Source organism: Malaclemys terrapin, chromosome 17, assembly GCF_027887155.1.
Source record: "Malaclemys terrapin pileata isolate rMalTer1 chromosome 17, rMalTer1.hap1, whole genome shotgun sequence".
Lineage (NCBI taxonomy): Eukaryota > Metazoa > Chordata > Testudines > Emydidae > Malaclemys > Malaclemys terrapin.
The window spans coordinates 12,246,327-12,271,512 of record NC_071521.1 but is presented as its reverse complement, the minus strand read 5'-3'; the positions used below and the strand labels follow the sequence as shown (position 1 = coordinate 12,271,512).

At 49.1% G+C, this 25,186-nt stretch overlaps 1 protein-coding gene across 1 annotated transcript; it reads right to left on the bottom strand.

Annotated features, from left to right (window-relative positions):
- Positions 1–1,798: 1,798 nt before the first annotated feature.
- Positions 1,799–19,937, bottom strand: PTGES (prostaglandin E synthase). The gene is made up of 4 exons (XM_054007709.1): positions 19,895–19,937; positions 19,013–19,188; positions 15,446–15,528; positions 1,799–4,418 (listed from the first exon to the last, which is right to left on the bottom strand). The coding sequence occupies exons 2-4, from the start codon at positions 19,118–19,120 to the stop codon at positions 4,169–4,171; spliced, it is 441 nt and encodes a 146-aa protein (XP_053863684.1). The 5' UTR covers positions 19,121–19,188; positions 19,895–19,937; the 3' UTR covers positions 1,799–4,168.
- Between the last annotated feature and the right edge of the window lie 5,249 nt (positions 19,938–25,186).

Sequence of the window (25,186 nt, the reverse complement as noted above, 5' to 3'; positions counted from 1 at the left end):
TCTCCCTACCACCAGGTTACAGTTTCGTGTACCAATGGCCATATTTTGATTACATTGCCGGGTTGGATTTTCTTTCACACCTGGTACCTGTTCTAGAGGGACTATTTTTTTAACCCCACTCTCATCCCTCTCTGCAATACCCACTCCTGCCTTGTTTCCTGCATTTTTATCCCATTCCCAACCGCAAAAACCTGAGACCCAGCAAATCCCACAAGAGAGAAAGATTCCCCCAGGCTACTAAAAAAACCCCAAACGGTCAGTTAATATATTATATATATTAATGGAATTCAGACACAATTTTTACCACTAAAGAAATAAAACAAATCTTGCTTAAACCATGTAGAAAAATACTTTAACTCTTGTTATAATAGATGTCAAATCCCTTTCTGTGCCTCGCTTAAATAGAAGTACTATAACCTTTATTTAAAAAGATATCGTGTCTTCCTACAAATTACCGCACTCTGGTTTTTTTGCCCACCCAAACCCACCCGCTCCTGCTGTTATGACAATAGGTTCTGCGATACCCACGGGATCCCTTTCCCGCTGCAGGGCTCTAACCTGCTCCACCCCCATGTTGGCATTTCCACATTCATCAAGGCAATGGAACGAGCACTACACTACACGAAAAACGCCTCGGAGGAAACAAACCCTTTTCGCCCCATAGCACAGCTCCCCTTTTACACTCACCAATCTCAGACCTGGAATCTACAGCAAACAGGCAGGTGTGAACGGACAATGTTTCTCTGTGTGTCACTCCTTATTTGAGGTCAGATTTCCATGATCTCCTTACATTTACTGACAGAGTAAGACCCGTCTATCAGTAATAATAATGCTATGCCTCGGGGAGAGAGAGAGAGAGAGAGAGAGAGAGAGAGAGAATGTGTGTGTGTGTGTGTGTGTATGTGTGTGAGAGAGAGTACAAAGAGTACTTGACCTTGAAGGTGTGACGTGGCAGGAGTTTATACTTGTTCCCTTCACAGGGGCATGGTGCACACCTATGTTTTTAACTATAGCCCCACTTCCACAGTTCATTCCTAAAAGTAGTTTGGCTTTAGGCCAAGGGGGTGTATCTTAGGTATGGCCTTGTGAAGGGACCACAGCTCAGTCCATTGTCCCTGCTCCAGCCCCACCCTAACCCCCTTATTAAAGCCTGCTGTGGAAGAGTCAGGCCTAAGCCATGGAAGGGGGAGTACAAATATACACATTCCCTTTGCACTGGGCCAATCTGGGGGGCTCCTTAGGGTGCTGTTTGCATCTAGCTGGGGTAGAGGACACGGGCAGTGTCATGATCGGCCACAAGTGAGGGCAGCCAGGAGGAAAACAAGAGCTCTGCCTGTTGGTGGAGTGCTTCAGACAAACAGGTACTGTCTTGGGACAGGTCCAGATAAACCCAAACTCAGCACTGCCAACCCCAAGCCTTTAAAAAAAGAAGCAGGAGTCAGCACCCCCCCAAACCCATGGGATTTAAAAATAATAAATACAAACCTGTTGGGTTTTTATTTATTTATTTATTTGCCTTGTGCCGCCCCCTCCCCCTCCCCCTCCCCCCGGGCCCAGTTTTTACAGTTCACTTTTCCAAGTTTCTCTCTGTAACCCTCAGGCCAGGAAATGAACTGTTTGTTTTGTAAAGAAAGCCAAGATTCCTGGAGTCATGTGATCATGATTCCAGGAAAGAGGACTTTATGAGGGACAAACATCACAAGACTCTCAGTGAAAGTCGAGAGCTAGAAGCTCTGCAAACTGGAGTTTTCTGTGCTCCACCTCCCCCTCCCCCCAAAAATAGATCCTAGCACTACACCCCCCCCCCCCCAAACAGCAACAATGGGTCAGGTCAAGGTCCCATTTTACCCAGCTCTTCCCCTCACACACACACACACTTTGAAGGCAGAGGCAGGGTTGAAGAGAACAGGAGTCAGATAAATGGGCCCTGAAATAGGGCAAAACCCAGAATGATTTAGAACCGCACCAGCTCCCCCTCTTTCTAAAAAAAAGGGGGTGGAATAAATACTTTAGCTCATCTTCACTTACAAGGAGGGAAAACTCCTAACCACAAAATTCAGACTGAATCAAGGAGGTCTGTTGCCACCCCCACCCCAAGCTCCCAATGCAGCAAGGGAGAGCAATCATCCCCTACCTGAACTTCTCTGGCCTACCAGGGTTCCAGCTCCTGCTCCAATTTGCCCTTCCTGGCCATGTAATTAACTCCTTGGTTGTCATAGGAGGTGAGCGGGAAGAGGACTAACATTATTTCCTAGGGTAACATCATCATGCACTTGGCGAGAATGGCCCATCCTCACGAGCAAGAGAAAACTGAACAGGAGAGAGACTCACCAGCCAGGAAGGAAGGCAGGAGATGCAGCCACTCACCAAACATGGCTGCTTTAGGGCTGCAGTGCCATGGCTCTGCCAAATTTAAAGGGACAGCTCCAGCAAGGCATGGTGGGAAGAGCGCTCCTTTAAGAAGGCAACCTTGTACCAGGGAGAAGTTAGGAGGGGCCAAGAGATCACCCAGACAAGCACTGCTTCTGCCTCCATGTGTTATATGCTTTAATAGCCCTTTTTATCCAAGCACGTCAAAGGACTTTGCCTCCAAACAGAGGCATGAGGTGGTATTCTGCCTGGCTCACAGATGTATACACAGAGGCATAAGGAATGGTAGAGAAGAGGAATACATAGTATTCATTTTACTATGAATATATACTTCATAACTCCAAGGAAGCAAAAGAGGGGAACAGTGTAACATACATAGGTTTGTGGTTTTTCCATTCAGCACTACATCTCATATGAAGCTATGTAGAAATGACAGAACATCTAGGTACCCAGGGGATGCTCCAGGTACCTGCGCAGCAAGCGCGCGCCTGGGGCGGCAAGCCGTGGGGGGTGGCAAGCCATGGGGGGTGGCCTGCCGGTCGCTGTGAGGGCGGCAGTCAGGCAGCCTTCAGTGGCGTGCCTGGGGGAGGTCCGGTGGTCCCGCAGTTTCGGCGGCAATATGGCAGCAGATACGTCGAAGCCGTGGGACCGGCAGATCACCTGCAGAAACGCCGCTGAAGCCGCGTGACTGCGGACCGCCCATAGGCACGCTGCCGAAGGCCACCTGACTGCCATGCTTGGGGCGGCAAAAAACATAGGGCCGCCCCTGTAGGTACCTGTAGGAAATGGAAAAGGCCCAGATCTGTGCTGAGCACCCCGACCTTCTTTTGAGCTCAATGCTCTTTCCAAGATGGAGTCTGGAGATGGCCTGATGTGCCTGGAGCCAACTCCCGCTTCTCACTCCATAAGCAAATGGAGCTGTCTGCTCTGGAGTTGACAGTCAAGTGAAATCTTGACCTCCGGGGCCCAGAGGGGAGCTGCCTCTTTGGACTGATGATGTAATTTGGGTTTGGAAGGGGACCTGCACTAGTTCTGTTTCCCTCTGTGTTTTTCCTGCCACCCTCTGAAAGATTTAACTCTTTGGGTTCTGTTTCCCAGCAGAGATGTGCCCGGCAGTATCAGATGCTGCACCACCAACTTGTTTCCTTCCTGTGTAGGAGGTTAAAAACCAACAACAAACGAACAAAAGAAGAGTCAGGACTCTCTAATCAAAGAGTAAAAATGAGATTTTGGGGGCAGTGGTTTGTTTTATACAAAGACTCAGTGTGTTCCTACTTTAGCTTTTTCGCTACATCGCCAGGTATTCTTGCTGAAGAGAGGAGATGGGACATCCTCTCTGGTCACCGTACACACTCCCATCAAAGTGAGTTAGGGGGACCAAGGGTCTCCCGCTTTTCTCTCCTCAGAGCGATGGGGCCAGGCTGCTTAGAGAGTCTTCACCACTTCCTGGTTTAGTTGTGCTCTTAACGTGGCATCATTCCCTCCCCCCAGGTCACCAGCGAGAAGACTGGAAGACACCACAATGCTACTGCTGTGGTACTAATGCTGTGGCATTACTGAGCGCTTAATGCACGAGCACCCAGCTGCAAGGAGCACATCCTTCCACCTCTGCAGCCTGCTCCTGGAAACAGGGCCTTGCACACACCCAGAGGGGATTTCCCAGAGCCCTGAGCTCCACCCAGCTGGGAGATGCCGACTCTGAAGCCACAGCAGAATGAGTCCTTCTCTTGGGAAAGCAGCAAAGGCGGGTCTTTCTAATCCACGTTGCAGCACCAGCGGCGGCGGGTTATCTTTAACGTTACCAGTGTGTGATGACCGTGAAGAGAATCTGCAGCGCCATGGAGAAGCAGGGCAGCTGTGCCACGCTGTAGGCCACCGAGCGTGTGGGAGCTTTCAGCTGCAGGAGGTATGCCACGGTGTGAACTATCCGCCCCACGCAGAAGATCAGGAAGTGGATCCTTGCCACGGTGGGATTGGGGTCCAGCAGGGAGTAGATGGCCCCAAGGAAGAGGAAGGGGAAAATGTTCTCCATGTCATTGCGATGGGCCCTGGAAATGTGAATAGGACAATTCAGGCTTATGGGGCTGCCTTGGAGTCCATTCCCTCCCACCAATCACTGAGCTGCCCAATTCTTCTTCCCACCCCACCCCCATACCCTGGTCAGCCCATATTGATGCCCCTGCCTTTCTGGACTGGATGGACTCTCCCTTTGCAGCCCATCCGTACAGAAAACGGGATGGATGGGTTGCTGTTGGGTGGAATGCCACGGACTACTGGTGAGGAATAAGCAGCAGAAACAAGTTTCAGAGTAGCAGCCGTGTTAGTCTGTATCCGCACAGAGAACAGGAGTACTTGTGGCACCTTAGAGACTAACACATTTATTTGAGCATAAGCTTTCGTGGACTACAGCCCACTTCATCGGATGCATGTAGTGGAAAATACAGTAGGAAGATATATATATATATACCCAGAGAACATGAAACAATGGGTGTTACCATACACACATGTAGGTCCAGCAACCACACACCACACAACAAAAACACCAACCCAGGAACCTATCCTTGCAACAAAGCCCGTTGCCAACTCTGTCCACATATCTATTCAGGGGATACCAGCATAGGACCTAATCACATCAGCCACACCATCAGGGGCTCGTTCACCTGCACATCTACCAATGTGATATATGCCATCATCTGCCAGCAATGCCCCTCTGCCATGTACATTGGCCAAACTGGACAGTCTCTACGCAAAAGAATAAATGGACACAAATCAGACGTCAAGAATTGTAACATTCAAAAACCAGTTGTAGAACACTTCAGCCTCCCTGGCCACTCGATTACAGACCTAAAAGTCACAATATTACAACAACAAAACTTCAAAAACAGACTCCAACGAGAGACTGCTGAATTGGAATTAATTTGCAAATTGGACACCATTAAATTAGGCTGAATAAAGACTGGGAGTGGATGGGCCATTACACAAAGTAAAACTATTTCCCCATGCTTATTCTCCCTCCCACGCCTGTTCCTCACATCTCCTTGTCAATTGCTGGAAATGGGCCATTTTCATTACCACTATAAAAAGTTCTTTTTCTCTCCTGCTGATAATACCTCGCCTTAACAGATCACTCTCCTTATAGTGTGTATGGTAACACCCATTGTTTCATGTTCTCTGTGTGTATATATATATATATCTTCCTACTGTATTTTCCACTCCATGCATCCGATGAAGTGGGCTGTAGCCCACAAAAGCTTATGCTCAAATACATTTGTTAGTCTCTAAGGTGCCAGCAGAAACAAGTGAGCCAAGAAATGAAGAGGCACCAGGATTTTCAAAGGGGCTGGTACCCAACTCCAGCTGAATTTCAGTGGGGGGTTCGGCACCTCATTTTCTCACCCAGTAGCTTTTTAAGGCAAGTGTTATTAGTGATGAAAAACAGGGGGGGAAATACAGAAACATTGTGATAGGACATCTGACTGAGATTAGAGCCTACGGTAAAACCCATTTTCCCCACTAAACTCCCTCTACCCGCCCCGCCCCTAATGGAAGAGTTTATGAAACAAGAACAAAGCAATGCTTCCTAGAAGCTGGGGAAACCAAAATCCTGATGAAACCTACTCACTACGCCAGCACACAGACATGTGTAAATTTTTCCAAATTTCCCATGAGATGCCGAAAGGAAATTGAAGATCATCCAAGCTTTTACTAATTTTTTGACGCAAGTTTCCCTGGCTCTGCCCATCTACCCCCTCCTCTGGCTGGGAGAGAGTCTAACGGGAAGTGTTGGGCAACCTTAAGTATATGTAGTGCTACCAGCAATCCTAAATTATATATAAAGTAGTTACCGTTAAGATGACGGTCAAGTTCATGATGACCTGTTAGGGATCAATCCCACTCCCAGTTGAAGTCCATGGGAGTCTTTCCATTGGGCTTAGGGAATGCTGGACAGGATCTTTGCACCACGTTCTCTCTTTGAGCCCCCCCCATCCTATAAGGTGCTGAGTGCCCTCAACGCCTACTGAAGTGAAAGGCGCTGAGGGTGCTCTATACCTGATAGGATTGGGCCTCAAAAAATTAAGATCAGTGCAGGCCTCCTCCCAAAAGCCACTAGAAACGACCCTCCTTCACACTGCAGCTCTCAGCCTAGAGCAGGGGTGGCCAACCTGAGCCTGAGAAGGAGCCAGAATTTACCAATGTACATGGCCAAAAAGCCACAGTAATCCGTCAGCAGCCCCCCATGAGCTCCCCCACCCCGCTCCCAGCACCTCCCGCCCACCAGCAGCCCCGCCAATCAACTCCTCAGGCACTGCAAGCTCAGGGGAGGGGGCGGGAAGGGGTGAAGTGGGGGTAGGGCCTGTGGCAGAGCCAGGGCTTGAGCAGTGAGCACCCCCCGGCACATTGGAAAGTTGGCGCCTGTAGCTCCAGCCCCGGAGTCGGTGGCTATACAAGGAGCCGCATCTTCACTTCTGAAGAGCCGCATGTGGCTCCAGAGCCACCCCTGGCCTAGAGTGTTAGTTCACAGAGACCTTCCCTCCCCCCCAAAACCCATGCATAGAATAATCTCCACTTCAACTCTGGCTTCTGCTGAATGAATTGGGGCCCTCCCCAAGGAGGATCAGCTTTCCCCATGGAGTCTTGTTTGCTGTGTCCTTGTTTAGTCACTCAGTAGGTTCCTCTTTCCAGCCTGCCAAATCCCACTGCATTTGACAGGCAATTCTAACCCAGTGCTGCTTTTGTTTGAGCTGAAACTGGTTGTATAAGTGGGGTCAGCAAAAAGGAGTGGAGCCGGTACAGGAAATAGGTGCAGTTTATTTCTCAAGCCCAGGCTTATACAACAAGCCACTTACATTTTATCCATGCACCTTTAAATGGTCTGTGATAGAGATGGCAATGCACTTAGTCATCCTCTGGTGGCTCAATATCCGTTAGGGACTGGGCCAGGGGGAAAAAACCCTAACGCGAACAGTCACTAGGAATGGAATGCTGGAAATTCAGATGCAGCGCTGAGTTAGGAGGCTTGGGCCAGTCTCTACAAAATACCTTGACAGGCAACCGGCAAAAGCAAAGGCTATTGGTTTCTTTGCGATCGGTCTGAGAGGATTTGCTTCTATTTTTCTGCTTCCCCTGCTTGTTTTAGCTGGAGGTCTCATGAGGGGACCTAGAGCAATGGGGGTGGGAGCTCTTTCAGCCCTATCAGGAGATCATCATCCTTCCTTTCAACTCTCTGGTGGGCACAGGAGTTACATCAGTGTTTAAAAGAGTTTTAGGGTTTGTCTTCTTTAACAAAAGAGGGGCGTTCTTACTACAGAATAACTAACATGCATTAGCCATCTTGGTGTAAAAACACCGCGGAGAGCGGGCACTGTGGTTTTACTGCAGATTAAAGTACTGTGGGGGGTCAACATGGACAGGGGCTATAGGACTGACCTTACCTAGCTCAGCAAGCCCTGCAGCTGGCCTTGTTAGGGAGATAACCCGTGTAGTTATCTCCCCGTTAAACCCCACCCCCAAACCCCTGCATGTCAATGGGGACGAGCCTTGAACAGTTTGACCAAAACAAAACGCTTCATCTCTCAGTCAGGTTTCATTGGCTTAGTACCTGTGATGTCATAAGCCTACTGGGTCTCTACTTACCCATAGAGTCTTCCATGAAGGGAGGGTAGACACAGACCCAAACTGCTAGTGTTAAAAGTAGTCAGAAAAAAGTTGTCCTTTTTCCTATCGAAGAAGAAGAGTATAAACCCATTTCCCTGTCCCATTGCATGTCAGCTTTAAAATAACTCCTTCCCCTTATCCCCCAGAGACGACTGGTATCTCAATGTACCAGCCCTTGCTTAGACTGCGGGCTCTTTGGGGCAGGGACTCTTTTTGTTCTGTGTTTATACAGTGCCTAGCACACTGGGACCCTGGTCCATGACTGGGACTCCTAGGTGCTACCATGATACAAATGAGCACAGCTGGTTGAATTTGGAGTTTCCGTCCCATGGATAATTCCCAGATTTTAAATATGATTTAATCTCAAATCAGGACAAAAAGTTGAAGTGCGTTGCTTCAGTTTGTATGAGATAGGGCATCATGTCATAATGTAATGGGCTAAAGCATGTCTTGAGACATATGGCACATCACCACCACATGGCATGATGACATCACAACATGACACTGCATCATAGCCTGATATATCACACTCTGACATCATTATGTCATGGTAGAATATGAAGACTCATGATGTTCTGAGACAAGAGGTGACATTACATCACAATGTGTAATACTACAACAAAAGTCAAATAAAACATTGATAAATGATCACAAAAACCTACACATTCCCACAAACATTCCGATTCTGTCAAATCAGTATTTTCTAGGGCTGTCAAGTGATTAAAAAAATTAATCACGATTAATCGCATGATTAATCGTGCTGTTAAACAATAATAGAATGCTATTTATATAAATATTTTTGGATGTTTTCTACATTTTCAAATATATTGATTTCAATTACAACACAGAATACAAAGTGTACAGTGCTCACTTTATATTTATTTTTATTATAAATATTTGTTCTGTAAAAATAAAATAAATAATATTTTTCAATTAACTTAATACAAGTACAGTAGTGCAATCTCTTTATCATGAAAGTTGAACTTACAAATGTAGAATTATGTAGAAAAAATAACTGCATTCAAAAATAAAACAATATCAAACTTTAGAGCCTACAAGTCCACTCAGTCCTACTTCTTGTTCAACCAATCGCTCAGACAAAGAAGTTTGTTTACATTTGCAGGAGATAATGCTGCCCGCTTCTTGTTTACAATGTCACCTGAAAGTGAGAACAGGCATTCGCATGGCACTGTTGTAGCTGGCATTGCAAGATATTTAAGTGCCAGATGCACTAAAGATTCATATGTCCCTTCATGTTTCAACCACCATTCCAGAGGACATGAGTCCATGCTGATGACAGGTTCTCCTCGATAACGATCCAAAGCAGTGCAGACCAACGCATGTTCATTTTCATCATCTAAGTCAGATGCCACCAGCAGAAGACTACAAAGAGTCCGGTGGCACCTTAAAGACTAACAGATTTATTTGGGCATAAGCTTTCGTGGGTAAGAAACCTCACTTCTTCAGATGCATGGGCTCCATAATGATTCAAAAGTCTCCATGCATCTGAAGAAGTGGGTTTTTTACCCACGAAAGCTCATGCCCAAATAAATCTGTTAGTCTTTAAGGTGCCACCAGACTCCTTGTTGTTTTTTTGGATACAGACTAACATGGCTACCCTCTGATACTTGACAGCAGAGGACTGATTTTATTTTTTGGTGGTTCAGGTTTGGTGGTGTAGTTTCCGCATCGGAATGTTGCTTTTATAAGACTTCTGAAAGCATGCTCCACACCCCATCCCAATCAGATTTTGGAAGGCACTTCAGATTCTTAAATCTTGGGTCGAGTGCTGTAGCTGTCATTAGAAATCTCACATCGGTACCTTCTTTGCCTTTTGTCAAATCTGCAGTGAAAGTGTTCTTAAAACAAACATGTACTGGGTCATCATCAGAGACTGTTATAACATGAAATATATGGCAGAATGCGGGTAAAACAAAGAGCAGGAGACATACCATTCTCCCCCAAGGAATTCAGTCACAAATTTAATTAACGCATTTTTTTTTAATGAGCGTCATCAGCATGGAAGCATGTCCTCTGGAATGGTGGCTCAAGCATGAAGGGACATAGGGATGTTTAGCATATCTGGCACGTAAATACCTTGCAATTGTATATGCTACAAAAGTGCCGTGTGAATGTCTGTTCTCACTTTCAGGTGACGTAAATAAGAAGCGGGCAGCATTATCTCCTGTAAATGTAAACAAACTTGTTTCTCTTAGCGATTGGCTGAAAAAGAAGTAGGACTGAGTGGACTTGTAGGCTATAAAGTTTTACATTGATTTGCAGTTCTGTAACAAAACCCCCCACATTTGTAAGTTGCGCTTTCATGATAAAGAGATTGCACTACAGTACTTGTATGAGGTGAATTGAAAAATACTGTTTCTTTTGTTCATCATTTTTACAGTGCAAATATTTGTAATCAAAATAACAAAGTGAGTACTGTATATTTTGTATTCTGTGTTGTAATTGAAATCAATATATTTGAAAATGTAGAAAAACATCCAAAATATTTAACAAATTTCGAGTGGTATTCTATTGTTTAACAGTGCGATTAAAACGGCGATTAATCGTGATTACGTTTTTTTGAGTTCATCGCGTGAGTTAACTGCCATTAATCAACAGCCCTAGTATTTTCCCTAACAGAAAACTCTTCTGTTGGAAATTTTGTGACCAGTTCTAGCAATAAGCCTGAAGGAATAAGGCTTTGAAAGTCTGGATTTTAGAGGTTTCATCCTAGTCTCTAGTCAACGCTAGCCCTTTCCGTAGCATGGCAAGTCTTAGCAGGAGTGCACCCTACTCACCCGCACCATGCTGCCCTCTGGCCATGTTATTAGCTAACTTGGCATGCCTAGGTCTCCATGGCAAGGGTGGGGTGAGACGGACAATGAGAGCTCGGTACTTTGAGCATTTGCACTGTCGCAGACAGGGCCGGTGCTACCATTAAGGCAAACTAGGCGGTTGCCTTGGGTGCCAAGATTTGGGGGCGCCAAAAAGTGGTGCCCCAATTTTTTTTTTTACAGTGTTCCTGGGCCGCTCCACTTCTCCCGCCTCCCAGGCTTGCAGCGCCAATCAGCTGTTTGGCACCACAAACCTGGGAGGGAAGGAGAATTAGAGCGGGGGCGGCGTGCTCGGAGAGGAGGCGGAGAAGAGGTGAGCTGGGGTGGGGAGCTGCCGCACGGCTCCCCAGGGGGGGAGCTGTCATGGGGGAGTGCCTCAGGTCGGGAGAGAGGGAGCTTCCATGGGGGGGGGCACCTCAGGGCGGAGGGGGGGTGGGGAGCTGCCGCAAGATTGGGGGAGGGGGACGCAAGGTGGAAGTTTCGCGCCCTAGGTCCTGGACGCAGAGATGCTGGGAAGAGGGAGCTGGATGACAGGCCTCAGTGCCTTGCAGCTGCTTCCAATCACCACATCCCCATTTCCGAGGGAGACGGAGCGTGTGCCAAAAAGTCCCAAGGAACCCAGTCACCATTTCCTGTTTCCCCATCCTCACTCCAGACCCGTAAATGCAGATTTTACGTAAACAAGGCAACCACAGCCCGTGGCCAACACCTCAATCAAGCCATTTCCTGCCCCTAGCTGTCCAGGAGTGGGAAGGCAGCCACTGAGTCTGTTTATTTTTAATGAAGATTTTTATCTGCTGACTAACAGGCCCAACCCTACTCCCCAGTTACCCTCACCTGGGTGCCTGTGTGTCAAAAGCTCTCGCTTCCTACATGCCTTTTGCTCATTCCCCTGGAGCCTGCCTTGGTAGCTAAACTCTGTGGGCTAACTTCTTCTCTTGGTTACACCATGGTAAATCCAGAGCAACTCGCCATAGCCTGGCCAGTCAGGCCACGTTGCACGCTGGGTGGCCTGCATGAGAAATGAGGGGGCGGGGGGCAGTCCTGATTTTTTAAATGCAGGTACAGTAACTCCTCACTTAAAGTCGTCCCGGTTAACATTGTTTTGTTGCTGTTCAATTAGGGAACGTACTTGTTTAAAGTTGTGCAATGCTCCCTTCTAACATCGTTTGGCAGCCGCCTGCTTTGTCCACTGCTTGCAGGAAGAGCAGCCCGTTGCAGCTAGCTGGTGGGGGCTTGGAACCAGGGTGGACTGGCAGCCCCCCTATCAGCTCCCCACTCCCCTAAATTCCCTGTGCGGCAGCCACCCAGCAGGCTAGCAATTGCCGGGCAGTTCAGCTGTGTCCCTCCTCCCACTGCCATGTGCTGCTCCTGCCCTCTGCCTTGGAGCTGCTCCCATGAACCTCCTGCTTGCTGGGGGGGGGTAGAGGGAGGCTAATGTCAGGGTGTCCCCCTCCCCCTGCTCCTGCCCCCTGCTTACCCCATCTCCATAGAGCAGGGGGGACACACGACAGGGCTCAGGACGGAGGGAGCTCCCTGGTAGCAGCTACGTCTCAGCTTGCTGATTAACTTAACAAGGCAATGTACTTCGAGTGGGGTCAGCATACGTAAAGAGGCAATCTCTGTCTCTCTATCTCTCACACACACAGGGTGTGTGTCTCTGTCTGCCATGCTGTCTCCCCTCCCTCCATTCGTGCTGCCTTGTAGAGTGTGAGGCTACATTAACAACAATGTGTTAACCCTTGAGGGCTCAGCCGAGTGCTAGTTCATCATTCAGCAGCAAGGCATTCCCTGGGAAATATCCCACCCTCTGACTCCACCACCTCAACCAAGCTTCACAATCATCATTGCTGTGTACAGTATTAAATTGTTTGTTTAAAACTTATACTGTGTGTGTGTGTGTGTGTAGTCTTTTGTCTGGCATAAAAAATATTTCCCTGGAACTTAACCCCCCCGCTATTTACATTAATTCTTATGGGGAAATTGGATTCACTTAACATCGTTTCGCTTAAAGTCGCATTTTTCGGGAACAGAACTACAACATTAAGTGAGGAGTTATTATACTCCACCCTCACCAGCGTCGCTCCGTCCCAGAGACTTGACCCGCCCCCCGGTGCATTTCTGTATAAAATGGCATCTTCCATGTGGCATGGCCTTGAATGTTCAGTGCGTGTGAGGTCAAAAGTGTGGGTCCCGCCCCATTGTTTCACATGGATGCATACAATTATTCGGTCAAGTCTCTCTCTTACATACACACACACAAAACTGAAATCACAGACTCCTCAGTGAGCTGTTTCCCTGAGCTGGTAGGAGTAGCAGGTTTCTTATCCTCCCTGTGGGCAGACACTAGGGGACAACCCATTCTCACACACAAAGCCACTCCATTACAGTGCATTTCCCCACTTCCATAAGCAACCCATCCCCAGAGCACACACCTCCTGCTCTGTACTTTACTGCAGCAGGCCTGAAAGGCCGGCCCCCAAATCCTTTGCTTACAAATCCTTTCCAGTTCCAGCTGTATATTAGTAAACAACTATAAATCTCCCCACACCCAACTCATGTCGCCACCGTTTCTGCGTCATGCAACCAGTTTCTCCTCTGACACGTTGGAAGTCACGGAGAAAGAACGGTTAACAGCATCCAAGCTGCCTCAGCCGCTAACCAGCCCTCAGCTCAACAAAAATAAACTCTCAGGCGCTAGCTATGCCAGCACATCGTGTCCTCCCAGAGAGACTTCAGCAGGAGAAATAGGAAGAAACAAAGGCAGCTTTTAGGCCAACTTTAATACCAGGGGCTCCTTATAAGGCTGTGGGATTCCAGACTCAGCTTGTCTTCCCTCAGGTCTCGCTGTTGAGCTCTCTCCAATCCTTTTGTGGCTCACTTCGCACAACTCCTAACCACAGGCATCTCCTCCTCCCGAGCCGAGCCGTGCTGCTGGGGCTCGAGGGAAAGTCAGGCTTTGTCTTCACTTGGAAAAGAGTTCACTAGCATTGTAACGTGGGTTAGTTAAGACACAGCAGTTGTCTCTGTAACCCAAGGTAGACTCTAAGCTCTCCTTGGGGTTTACTTTGACCAGCCAACAAGGATTAAAATTACTCCTGCCTTGTCTTCACTAGGGCTACGTCTTCACTGCCAAAAAAAAAAGGGGATTTTAGCGTTCCCATCAGTTATCTCATGGAAAATTCCCATGGAGGCAACGCACAGGCAGTTTGTACTGTGCCTTTTAATGTAGCGAGGTGAAATCAAACACTATGCCCCATGGCGGAGCTTGCTTTGACACATCACAATTATAACTACAGAACCTTGTCTGCATTAACATTTTACAGTGACCTGGCTAACACACACACACACACACACTCACGCACACGCATAGGGCAAGTCTACACTAAAAAATTAAGTCAACCTAAAGCAATTAAATCACATTTGCACATCCACACTATGCTCCTTGTGTCCATGGTGCACGTCCTCACCGGGAGCGCTTGTATCGATTTAAGGTGCAGGGCATTGTGGGATGGCTTCTGAAAGGCAGCCACAGTTGATCTAAGCAATGCAGAGTCTACACTGACACTGCATTCACCTAACTACATCAACTTAAGCTCGCGGAGGTGGCATTATTAAGTCGGCCTAGTAGGCAAATTACATTGGTGGGAGTGACATTTTAGTGTAGACGCTTACAAAGTTAGGTCACTGTAAGCTGCCTATCTCAGAGAACTGGAAGAGACCCTGAAAGGTCATCAAGTCCAGCCCCCTGCCTTCACTAGCAGGACCAAGTACTGATTTTGTCCCAGATCCCTAAGTGGCCCCCTCAAGGATTGAACTCACAACCCTGGATTTAGCAGGCCAATGCTCAAACCACTGAGCTATCCCTCCCCCCGTATGGCAATGTAAAACCAAGTTCCTTAATACAGGTTTATAATTCCTCGTGAAGATACAGCGTCTGTGGGTGAATGCACTAGCCTGGCACCTTTTGGACAGCTGGCTTCAAATCTAGCCAGGAGCACACGTGATCTCAGATTGGGGGCATGGGGTCTCAACCTTATTTGTTCCCATTAGAGGCAAAACCAACATGCAATGTGACATCACCAACTGTCTCTTCTTAGACCTAGGACTGAAACGGTGACCAAGGTGCACTGGCAGAATTGTGTGGGAGTCCAGAGCATTCCATTGTCAGAGCTGTGCGGGGATTAGTGGAGATTTGGGTCTGGCAGAGCTGGGGGGGTGGGGGAGGGCTGTGGGAACCTTAGTGCATTAATTCAAGACATGGCCACAATCATCTGGGACACTCTGAAAATCTGGACCCTAAGGAACCAGTTATAATGGGACCCCGGGGTTGATGGCTTTAGGACCCCAGGCATGAATCCATCCGTGTTTCATGAGCCAGTGCCTCCATTTAATATTTAACTAGCCCCAGCACCAGGGATCCCACTTCAGGCCCCTGTTGATCAATCCATGTAGCTAATTGCCGAATTAATGAGCCCTTCGCTTTGCCTTTCCCGTGACACCGAGCAGCTGCTGAGGAGCGTTTCGCCGCACAAGAGGAATTCCAGCCATGTGCTGGCCAATGGAATTCACAGTACAGCACTTGCCTGCGGCATCGCTCCACATCTGGGTCCTCTCGATAGTACTGCAGCCCTCCGTTCCTCAGGGCGTCCTCTGGATTGGCGAAAGCCTGGAAGAGAGAATTGCCGTCTCAGAGGCGTGAGGAGATGCTTCCCACCAAGACTCATGGGGGCATCAGGCATATAGCCCTGCGCAGATACGACATTTGTATCCGCATCCGATCGGCAGCTAGCCACGGATTTGCAGGGCTCCAGAGCTAGGACGCTCAGTGCAATCGAGTTTCCTGCACAATGTGAAGGTTGCTCACCGAATAGGGAGCCAGGAAACGGGGAGTTAATGTTCCCATGGCAAGGCCAGCTCCTCTGGACTGCACATAGCGTGTAGGAGGTGATCCCTTTCTGTTCCTCATTAAGTGTGCAGCTTTTACGCACAGTCTTGGGGCCCAGTCCTGCCAACTCCCCTGCACGTGATTAATTCAGTCACGTACTCAGGCCACTGGAGCATGCAAGTTGCTCTGACAAGCGTTTGCAGGATCCGGCTCTTTGGCTGAGACTGTCAGAGCTGCTTAGGGATATGGAGACCCAGGCCCAGCTCCTCAAAGGTATTTAGGGGCCTCATCTGCCTCTTTGGGCACCACTGACATGTTCAAAACAGCCCTCAGCTGCCACCCAGCCCCGTAGGTACCAAGATCCCTGTGGTGCTTGTGTTTCAACCAATCAGCATTTGAAATGCTGCCTAAGCCCTGATGCTGACCCACAGCTAGCAAGCTGCTCAGAGCCCTCACTCAAGCCTAAGCCACGCAGGGCCCAAAACACAAGAATGCCTATCCTGCCAATGGGACCCATCGGCGTGCTCTACCCAAAGACCCGATCCCTGTCAGACCCCATTGCAGGAGGGCTGGATACAAGCCGTCAATAGGTATGTGTGTGTGGAGGGGGGAGAGCACAGCTCCCCACAACGAGACAACTGGGGCACGGGGAAAGCATGAGAGAAACACACACACAGTGTTGGCTTCTAGGGCATGGACTATCTGAGTGGCTGACTTGGCTTTGGAGCCTAGCTCCAGGAGATGGAGGCACCTATCTCTGACCTTCCAAGGGCACCAGGTCAGCTCTTAAGATATCTAAGCCCCCCCTTGGCATTTCACTCCTGTCTAGCTTAGATGAGTTGCATTAGGCGCCTAATGCTCCCCGTGCATTGACCGGGGAGCCGAGGCTCCTAGCTTGGGGCTGAGAATTCCACTGGGCCTCCGGCTGCCTAGGCACCGCAATGCTGAGCAGAGCAATGTTGAAGTATCTTAGTGGGTACTGGGGCCCAGATCTTCAAAAGTCAGTGGGACTTGGGAGAATCTCAGCCCTAGTGTTTATTGCACACAGCAGCAGTGACCGCTATTCCTCGGAGTTTCCATTCTCGCTCCCTTTTCCAGTTGCTTACGATACAGTCTGAAGCTTTCGCGGGCTGAGGTTTTCCAGACTTGGGGTGAAATTCTGGCCTCGTTGGAGACAGTGCAAAACTGACTCCAGGGGGACCAGGATTTCACCCTTTTCACGCATTTGTTTGGAGGTTCAGGGAGGAGGAAGTGATTGTCTCAAAAGGCTGAACCGTATGCGAGGGTGAGAAGGAATCCACGTATTTCTAGTGCCATCATATTAACACCACCTTCAAACAGAGCCCAAGCATGGGAAAGCAAGACAGGTCTGAGCGACCAGGGTTGTAATCAAAGCCAAAGGCGACACCTGGGAGAGACAAGAATGATCAGATGCTGCTCCCCAGATGCCTGGGGGTGGCACATTCAGCAGGGAACCGACACAGAACATGGGGTCGCCCCGTCCCCAGCCCTTCCACGCAGCTGTGTCTCCTGTCTGGGTCTGTACAGCCTCATGGGAGGACAGGGCTGGGGGCTGGGCTGGGGGCAGTACAGCTGCACCGGAGGAGCTGCTGGCGTGGGGCTACCCAGCAACCCCATGTTCTGCTCCTTTCGCTGCTCTGGTTCCCAGGAGAGCCCGGCGGTTCAGAAATCGGTAGCCACTCAAATCGGTACCCAGTGCAGTGGGAGGACAGAGTCTCCCCTCCCCCCAGGTAACGTGGAATGGGGAGGGGACAGGGAGAGCTCAGGGCCCCCAGGCTGGGGACAGGGCAGAGAGGAGTCACATGGAGGAGTCATGTGGGGGGGTGTCACGTGCCCCCCTTTAGCTGGTGTCCCCCTTTGTGTGCCACCTATGATCAAAGCCACACTGCAAGCTTAACTCAATTTCACCACCATGTGATCTGTTATATAATACAGGAGACCCTTCAGCTAGCACTGAAATGCAGCCGCCTCTGGGATGGTACACGGCAGCTGTTTAATAGTGCAATGCAGTGATCAAAAAAACAAACAATTACCAGAAATGGCAAAGAATTTTTTGTCCTATGAAATCAGAAGGGTTTTTTTTTTCCCCCTTTAGAAGTACAGCTATAAACCATTTCCTGAACTGGCATTTGGTTAAGTAGCTTTAACGTGCTTTTTGAACTTAGTGAGTCATATGTACATAAAGGATAATTACACGACTCACTGATCACAGAGTTCAGATTTGGATAAATAGCCTGTCCCCACATATCTTAGAGGAATTGCTATGCTGGGACCCTTTTACAGCAGTGGCAGCCTGGTCTTGCAGCACAGAAAGGACCCGACTCTGTTCCTTAATCATTCTAGAGCCTTGGATTTTAGCAGTGCTATAGCACAGTGCAGGGAAGTTGAATGATTTGGGAATGACAGTGCAAGCCCAAACCACGTTCAGTACATCAGAGTTACAGCACAGAAGTGCCAGGGTTTCACAGGGAGAGAGAGTCGTAAAAACAGGCCTGTTATTTTACACACACACACACACAGTTTCCGGTAGAAATTTTACGAATGTTTTTGAAGTGCTTTATAGCAGATTTCTCTTTGTTGCAGGGCATTCAGTTGGGATTTTTTTTTTTTTTAAGGAAAAAGGACAGAATGTCCTAGCAAGAGGAGAAAAAACATGAGCTAATGTTTGATTGATTTCCGTTGACATGTCAGGCTAGCTTTTCTGCCTTCACTAGGAGAATATTTCTGTTCTACTTCCCAACCCCAAAACAAGTTCCCTCTAAACTTGTTTACCTCCTAAGAAGTTAGGTCCTCCTGTAATAAACACAGGTAGGAATTCAGCCTTTAAAAAGCCACAAACAGACTCCACAGGTTTGTTTTTTGTTTGGTTGGTTGGTTTTTTTGCTATTCACTTAAACAACTTTTTTAAAATTAGTTTCTTACAGACCAACTGTCAAACTGATAGTTAGAGAAAAGGCTGTTTCCAAAAGGAACTCACCTGCATGGCATTTCAGATTTGCAAATTACTGTTGATCTTTTTGAATGCTACTCTAAACATGTTGCAGATGGGAGGAAAATACTCACATACCACTCCAAGCTGATCTACTGCAGCTATAAAATAGTTTCCAACTTGCTTCAAAGCCTCAGTAAAACCAGTCAGCCACTATTTAAAGGATCAAACTCAACACTCTGTAGTTGCAGAAATGCTAACAGAAACCCCAAAGCAGAACAGGCAGTTCTGGAGTGCAGAAAAGCTGGAACGTACCTTCTTTCTGAGCCGCACTTGTCCTGTAATGATGGCCAGAACATACATTTTTATAATCAAGATCGTGCTGTAGAAAGTAAACGATGCAAACACTTCATTTTCCATCATTTTCCAGAAAGGCGGGAGAGGATTTGTGTTGCCTTAAGCAGGCTGCAGCCACTAGCAATCTGAGTCCCCTGTGAGAAAAGGGGATGGATCACTGTTTTATTCAAGTCTAAACATAAACTTGTACACCCACAGACCGCCTCTTGCTTGGTACATCCAGGATTGCAAGAGCTCAACCATATTTTAATTCCTCAGATCTATAGATGCAAAAAATCCACAGTTAGCAAAGACAGACACCTCCCTCCCAAACACACACACTTTGAACCCTAGAATGGACCCATTTCACGTTATTTTCATAACATATTGGTGACTCTCTCGATAGCAAGCCCTGGCCCTTCTTCAGTGCTCCAACTGGGGCATTTTTGACAATATAGCTACATCAAACAGGGGTGTTTGATCCCCGACCAAAAGAGTTGTGCTGGCACAAGCCCCCAGTGTAGCCCCAGTTATCCCAGCCAAAATGTGCTTTTGCTGGTATAGCTTTGTTACAGTTCTGGAGGGAACCGAACCTGCTCAAGGAGTTCTGTCAGGTCTCAACCCGCCCAGTTCTCTGTGGGAGGCAACCTGCATCCCTCTCCCTGCAGATCAGGGCTTTAGGCTTCCAGTCTTCCCACGATTCACTGTGATTAACCCAGCGGGAGAGACCTTAGCCCAGCACCCGTGGCTCGCTCACTCTCAAAGGTCAATGGCAGGGTCACCAGTGACCAACCAGCCTTCCCAGAGCACCAAAGCACTACTGAGAAAGCAGGACAGCAGTCTACCCACATGCTAGCTTACCTGGCGTCGCCCTCTTCCACAGGGGCCCTCCAGGTCCAGTCCTTCCAATCCTGCCAGCAGGCCTTTCCCTCTCGCTTCCAGTTTCAGATCAGTGCTTCGGGTCTAAGCGAGGGTCACTCAGCCAGTTCAAGCTGACCCTTTATCCACAAAAACTCCTGCGTCTCCCTGGGCCTCTTGAATCTGCTCGGACCAGTCTGTACAATTCCCCCCAGGGGCTGCTACTTCTCTGGAGTGATTTACCTGTCCGGGGATTTGCAGTAATTAGCTCCCCCCTTGATATTAATGCCTGCGCGAAACTCAGCTAGAATACGGTCCCTCACTCACACAGACACAAGGTTCCATGGCAATTCCTGGATGTCTGGCACATCTTGCTATAATAGTCTCTTTAAATTGCCACATTTCCAAGGTCTCACCTCTGGCACAAGCTTGTTTGCTTTTGGAGGGCGTGGCAGGCGGGGGAGGGAAGTGGGGGGGGTCTCCCATAAGCTATACGGGTTTTGTTGGTAAGCTGTGTCCACAATAAGAGCAGTGTGCCGGTAGGGTAGACTGGCGTCGCTGTCCTGGCAAAGCACGCCGAGCGTACACCTGGCCTGGGCTACCATTGTAGCTTTAATGCTTTCTTGACATTTTGGGTCCGGCCCTCCCCCTGTTTGAGGCAATGAAAAAGCTCCTGTTAACGTGCATGGTGCAGGATCAGGTGCTATGTCTCCTCACTGTAGCACAGGGTGGGCAAACTATGGCCCGGGGGCCACATCCAGCCCTTCAGACGTTTTAATCCAGCCCTCCCACTCCCGCTGGGGAGCGAGGTCCGGGGCTTGCCCCACTCCACATGGCTCCCGAAAGCAGTGGCATGTCCCCCCTCCAGCTCCTATGCGTAGGGGCAGGCAGGGGGCTCCACATGCTGCCCCCACCCCAAGTGCCGCCACCGTAACTCCTATTGGCCAGGAACCGCGGCCAATGGGAGCTGCAGGGGCGGCGCATGCGGACGGGGCAGCGCGCAGTGCTGCCTGGCTGTGCCTCCGTGTAGGAGCTGGAAGGGGGACATGCTGCTGCTTCCAGGAGCTGCTTGAGGTAAGCGCCGCCCGGAGCCTGCACCCGTGACCCCCTCCTGCACCCCAACCCCCTGCCCCAGCCCTGATCCCCCCTGCCCTCTGAGCCCCTCAGTCCCAGCCCAGGGGACCCTCCTGCACCCCCAACCCCTCATCCCCAATCCCACCCCAGAGCCCGCACCCCCAGCTGGAGCCCTTCCCCCTCCCCCCCACACCCCAACCTCCTGCCCCAGTCTGTAGTCCCCTCCCACACCCTGAATTCCTCATTTCTGGCCCCACCCCAGAGCCCGCACCCCCTCCTGTACCCCAACCCCCAATTCTGTGAGCATTCATGGCCTGCCATACAATTTCCATACCCAGATGTGGCCCTCGGGCCAAAAAGTTTGCCCACCCCTGCTGTAGCAAGTACTGATGTGGTCTATCGTAGTACTTGGCCGCAAGATGGCTCAGGAGAGGGGGGAGTGGGAAAGGGCTAAGAAAAGGGCTCATACCAATCCAAACAGCATCACATTTTTCAAATACACACGCATGACTGCCCTGGTTTAATGAGACAGAGCAACATGCACCCAACATGCCAGTATGCAGGAATCAAACCACATCTTGATGGATCTGCAGTGGTTCTCAACCAGGGGTTTGCGTACCCCTGGGAGTACGCAGAGGTCTTCCAGTGGGTACATCAACTCATCTAGATATTTGCTTAGTTTTACAACAGACTACATAAAAAACACTAGCGAAGTCAGTTTCCTACAGACAATGACTGGTTTATACTGCTCTATATACTATACACTGAAACGTAAGTACAATATTCATATTCCAATTGATTGATTTTATAATTCTATGGTAACAACGAGAAAGTCAGCAACATTTCAGTAATAGTGTGGCGGTGACACTTTTGTATTTTTAGGTCTGATTTTGTAAGGAAGTCGTTTTTAAGTGAGGTGTAACTTGGGGCACACAAGACAAATCAGACCCCTGAAAGGGTACAGCAGTCTGGAAAGGCTGAGAGCCACTGATTTAAAGTAGCTAAACCAGGTCTGGTCTTAAACCAGAGATTTATTTATGCAGAAAATTGGGTAGACTCTTTTCTCTGCTTGGGTCGCTAATCCAAGCTTCCCTCCCACAGCTGAAGAGTGCCCCAAGGACCCTAGCCCATCCCCAGGATATCACCAAGCCTGTTAAAGAGAACAAGGGAAGGGTGAATTAGGGCAGGATGTCTTGCTTCTCAGCCTCCCATCCCCAAGGAGCTATTAGACCCGCAATCTCACTGAGGCGGGGAAGCGGCCATGTTTGTTCTGCTCCTCAAATGTAACCTTGAAAACAATTAGTTGCTTAGTGTTTTCCGGCTGGGAACAGAGCTGAGGAAGCCGTTTCTGTCTGAGCTATTTGTCATTCCAGGCCACGCTGCAGCCTCGCACGCAAGTTTTATGCTCTGTAGGCCGCAGTGGAGCATGGACCCTTCCCTGCCCCCGTCCAACACGGCCTCTGCTGTTGGGGGGTGTCTGTCCTGTGCAGTGCATCCATCTGCTGTCCCCTCCCATGTTCACAGCATAGGGCCCGGATCTACAAAACCCACCAACAGGCCAATCAAGCCCGAGAGCGGGAAATTCAGGTCCGTTACTTACATATTGGAACTGCAGCTGCTCCTCTGGCAATCAGAACAGCATCACCTCCTGCTGGCTGATTAGTCATTTCTAGAGGGGCCAAAGGTACCATGCCATGGGGGGATTTGGTTTTTTTAAGCAATACCTGATACTTGATGCATTTGGAAGGCAAGAAAACCAGGGCTTTTCCCAACTAGCTTATGGGCCCCAGTTAGAAGATCCCAGGGTGGCAAGTGATCCGGTTGCACACAGAGTAGATTTTCAGAAGAGCTCAAAGCCAGATTTTCCAGCACCTCCCACTGTGCGGCTTACAACCAGATTTTCAACAGAGCTCAACACCCAGCCCATCGAGCTCTGACCCATCTCGTTTGGGAGAGAAGGGGGCAGGCGGGACCCAAGCCAGCAAGGGGCGGCTGGTGAAGAGGGTGCTCCCCCATTGGGAGTGGGCAGGGACGGGGGATGTCTGAAGCAAACCCCCAGAGCCACTGACATTGGAAGGGTTCATCACTCCCCACTATGACAGTTGGGGAGCAGCTGCTTGTCAGCACCCACCCGCATGTCACAGCCCACCCTGACTGCAAATGCCAGACTTTCTTTCCCCGGGAACTCTGCAGCAAGGGGATGGAAAATTCCCTTTGCTGCTAGCCCTGCGCAAGGTGGAGAAACAATCCAGGCCAGGAGCAATAGATCAGCCTAGGTATCAGCTCCACTTCCCCTCTGCTATTTACAGAGAAGTGGGGGCTAAACGACCTTGACTTCTAATCAGTTGGCAGATGGGAGGGACACACCAGCAAAGCAGAGGAAAGGAAGCGACAGGAGACATTCCCCCTGGGATTTTCAAACCTAGACACAGATGGTCAGATCAGCAGCTGGTAAATCAAGGCAGCACCATTAAACTTTGTGGAGTCACGCCAGCTAAGGATCTGATCAGAGATGCTTAGGGACAGTAGCTTCCTAATTTGTATTCCCATTTCTGCTGCTGCCCCCACAGCTCCTTTCCTTCCTTACAAAGTAACCGGCGTGTGGCACAATGCAGCTGCAATACCTGGAATCAGGTTCCCACCAGCAGACAAACTAGCACGTCTCCTTGGCGCCCTGGGCGTGGCTAATTTCCTCCTCCTTGGCATTATTAAAGGGTCACCGGGAGGCCACAGGTGCCTTGGCGCCAGGAGCCAATTAACCCAGACAATGCCCATAAATCATCCACGTACATTTCAATCAAGTGAAATAAACAGCACGCTGAGTTTATTTATGCATGTGTAGATGGGGTAGATACAGACGCAGGTGTATGTGTATATATCATGCATATATATATATATATTTAATGCCATCAGGTAGTACACATAACAACCTATAGTAAGCACATGTTTTTTTCTCTGTTGTTACCCCCTATTCCCACCCCATTTTTGATGCTCTCTCACATTGTCTCTTGCCTTCATTTGCTTTCAGTCCAACAGTCGTGAAGCTCTGTTGATTTCAATGCGGCTCTGTGCTGATGCTGGTGCAGAGGGCTGCCTTAGGCTCATTATCGGTATTTCACACTTATATTGGAATAGAGCCCAGAGGCCAAGCAGGTCGGGGTCCAGTTGCGCTGGGCACTGTTGTGAACATACAGAAACGACAGACCCTGCCCCGAAGCACTTACAACCAAAAAGAGCCGCGCCTCTCGTTGCAGGATCACACTCTCTGCAGGATCGAGCATTGACCGGGAGCTCTTTGGCCCAGAGCCTCAAAGGGTGTGTAGGCTCCTAACTCCCCTGAAAACAATGGAGGTTAAGAACCTAAATCCTTTTGAGGACCTGAGCCTTTGGGACTGGGGCGTCCCCCCAGCTTTCGTTTTATTCTCTACGCTTGCTTAAACAACTTGCTATTAAAGGGACACTCCTGCTGCAGCGTGCCCCTATTCCACCTGCCTCCCACCTGGGTAACGTATGTTGCAGCCTACGGGCCAAACACACTCTCAGCAACACTGGTATCAATTCAGAGCAACTCCGTGACTTACGTGGAATGACTTTAGATTTCCACTGGTGTAACGACGGGTCTGATCCGGCCATGCTTACTCACGCGAGTAGCCCTTACGCACAGGAATAACTCCATTTACTTCAGCGAGTAAAGCCTGGTTTCTCAGAGCAGACTGTAAGGGGTCAGGGACCGTTTCTTTGTTCGGGGTGTGTACAGTGCCTAGCAAAATGGGGTCCATGACTGGGGTTCTAAGGCTGCCTCAGGACAGATAATGATAATACATGGGGCTGTGTCTGATTTACCTGCCCGCAAGGCACTTACGCCACAGCCAGATGGATGCTACAGAAGGAACGCTAACGATCCCAGGCATGCGCTGAAGGAGTTCACGATTAATTCATGGGGTTGGAATGACCCAGAGGATGAGGGGAAGGCAGTTTCACATAAAAATGAAATAAATGACTGCACTTTGGAAGTGGACGAATTCTGAATACAGTCACCTTCATCCCAGAACACTGTGCACATGGGGAGTTACTTTGCTATACCTATGCTCAGAAATTTCCCCCCATGTAGACAAGGCTGACAAGAGTGGAGTGACTGGGAACTATACACCTGGGAACGGAGGTATGCAAGTATGAATTTGAGTGGCGTGGTGGAGTGTTAATCTCTCTGCTGCAAAGATC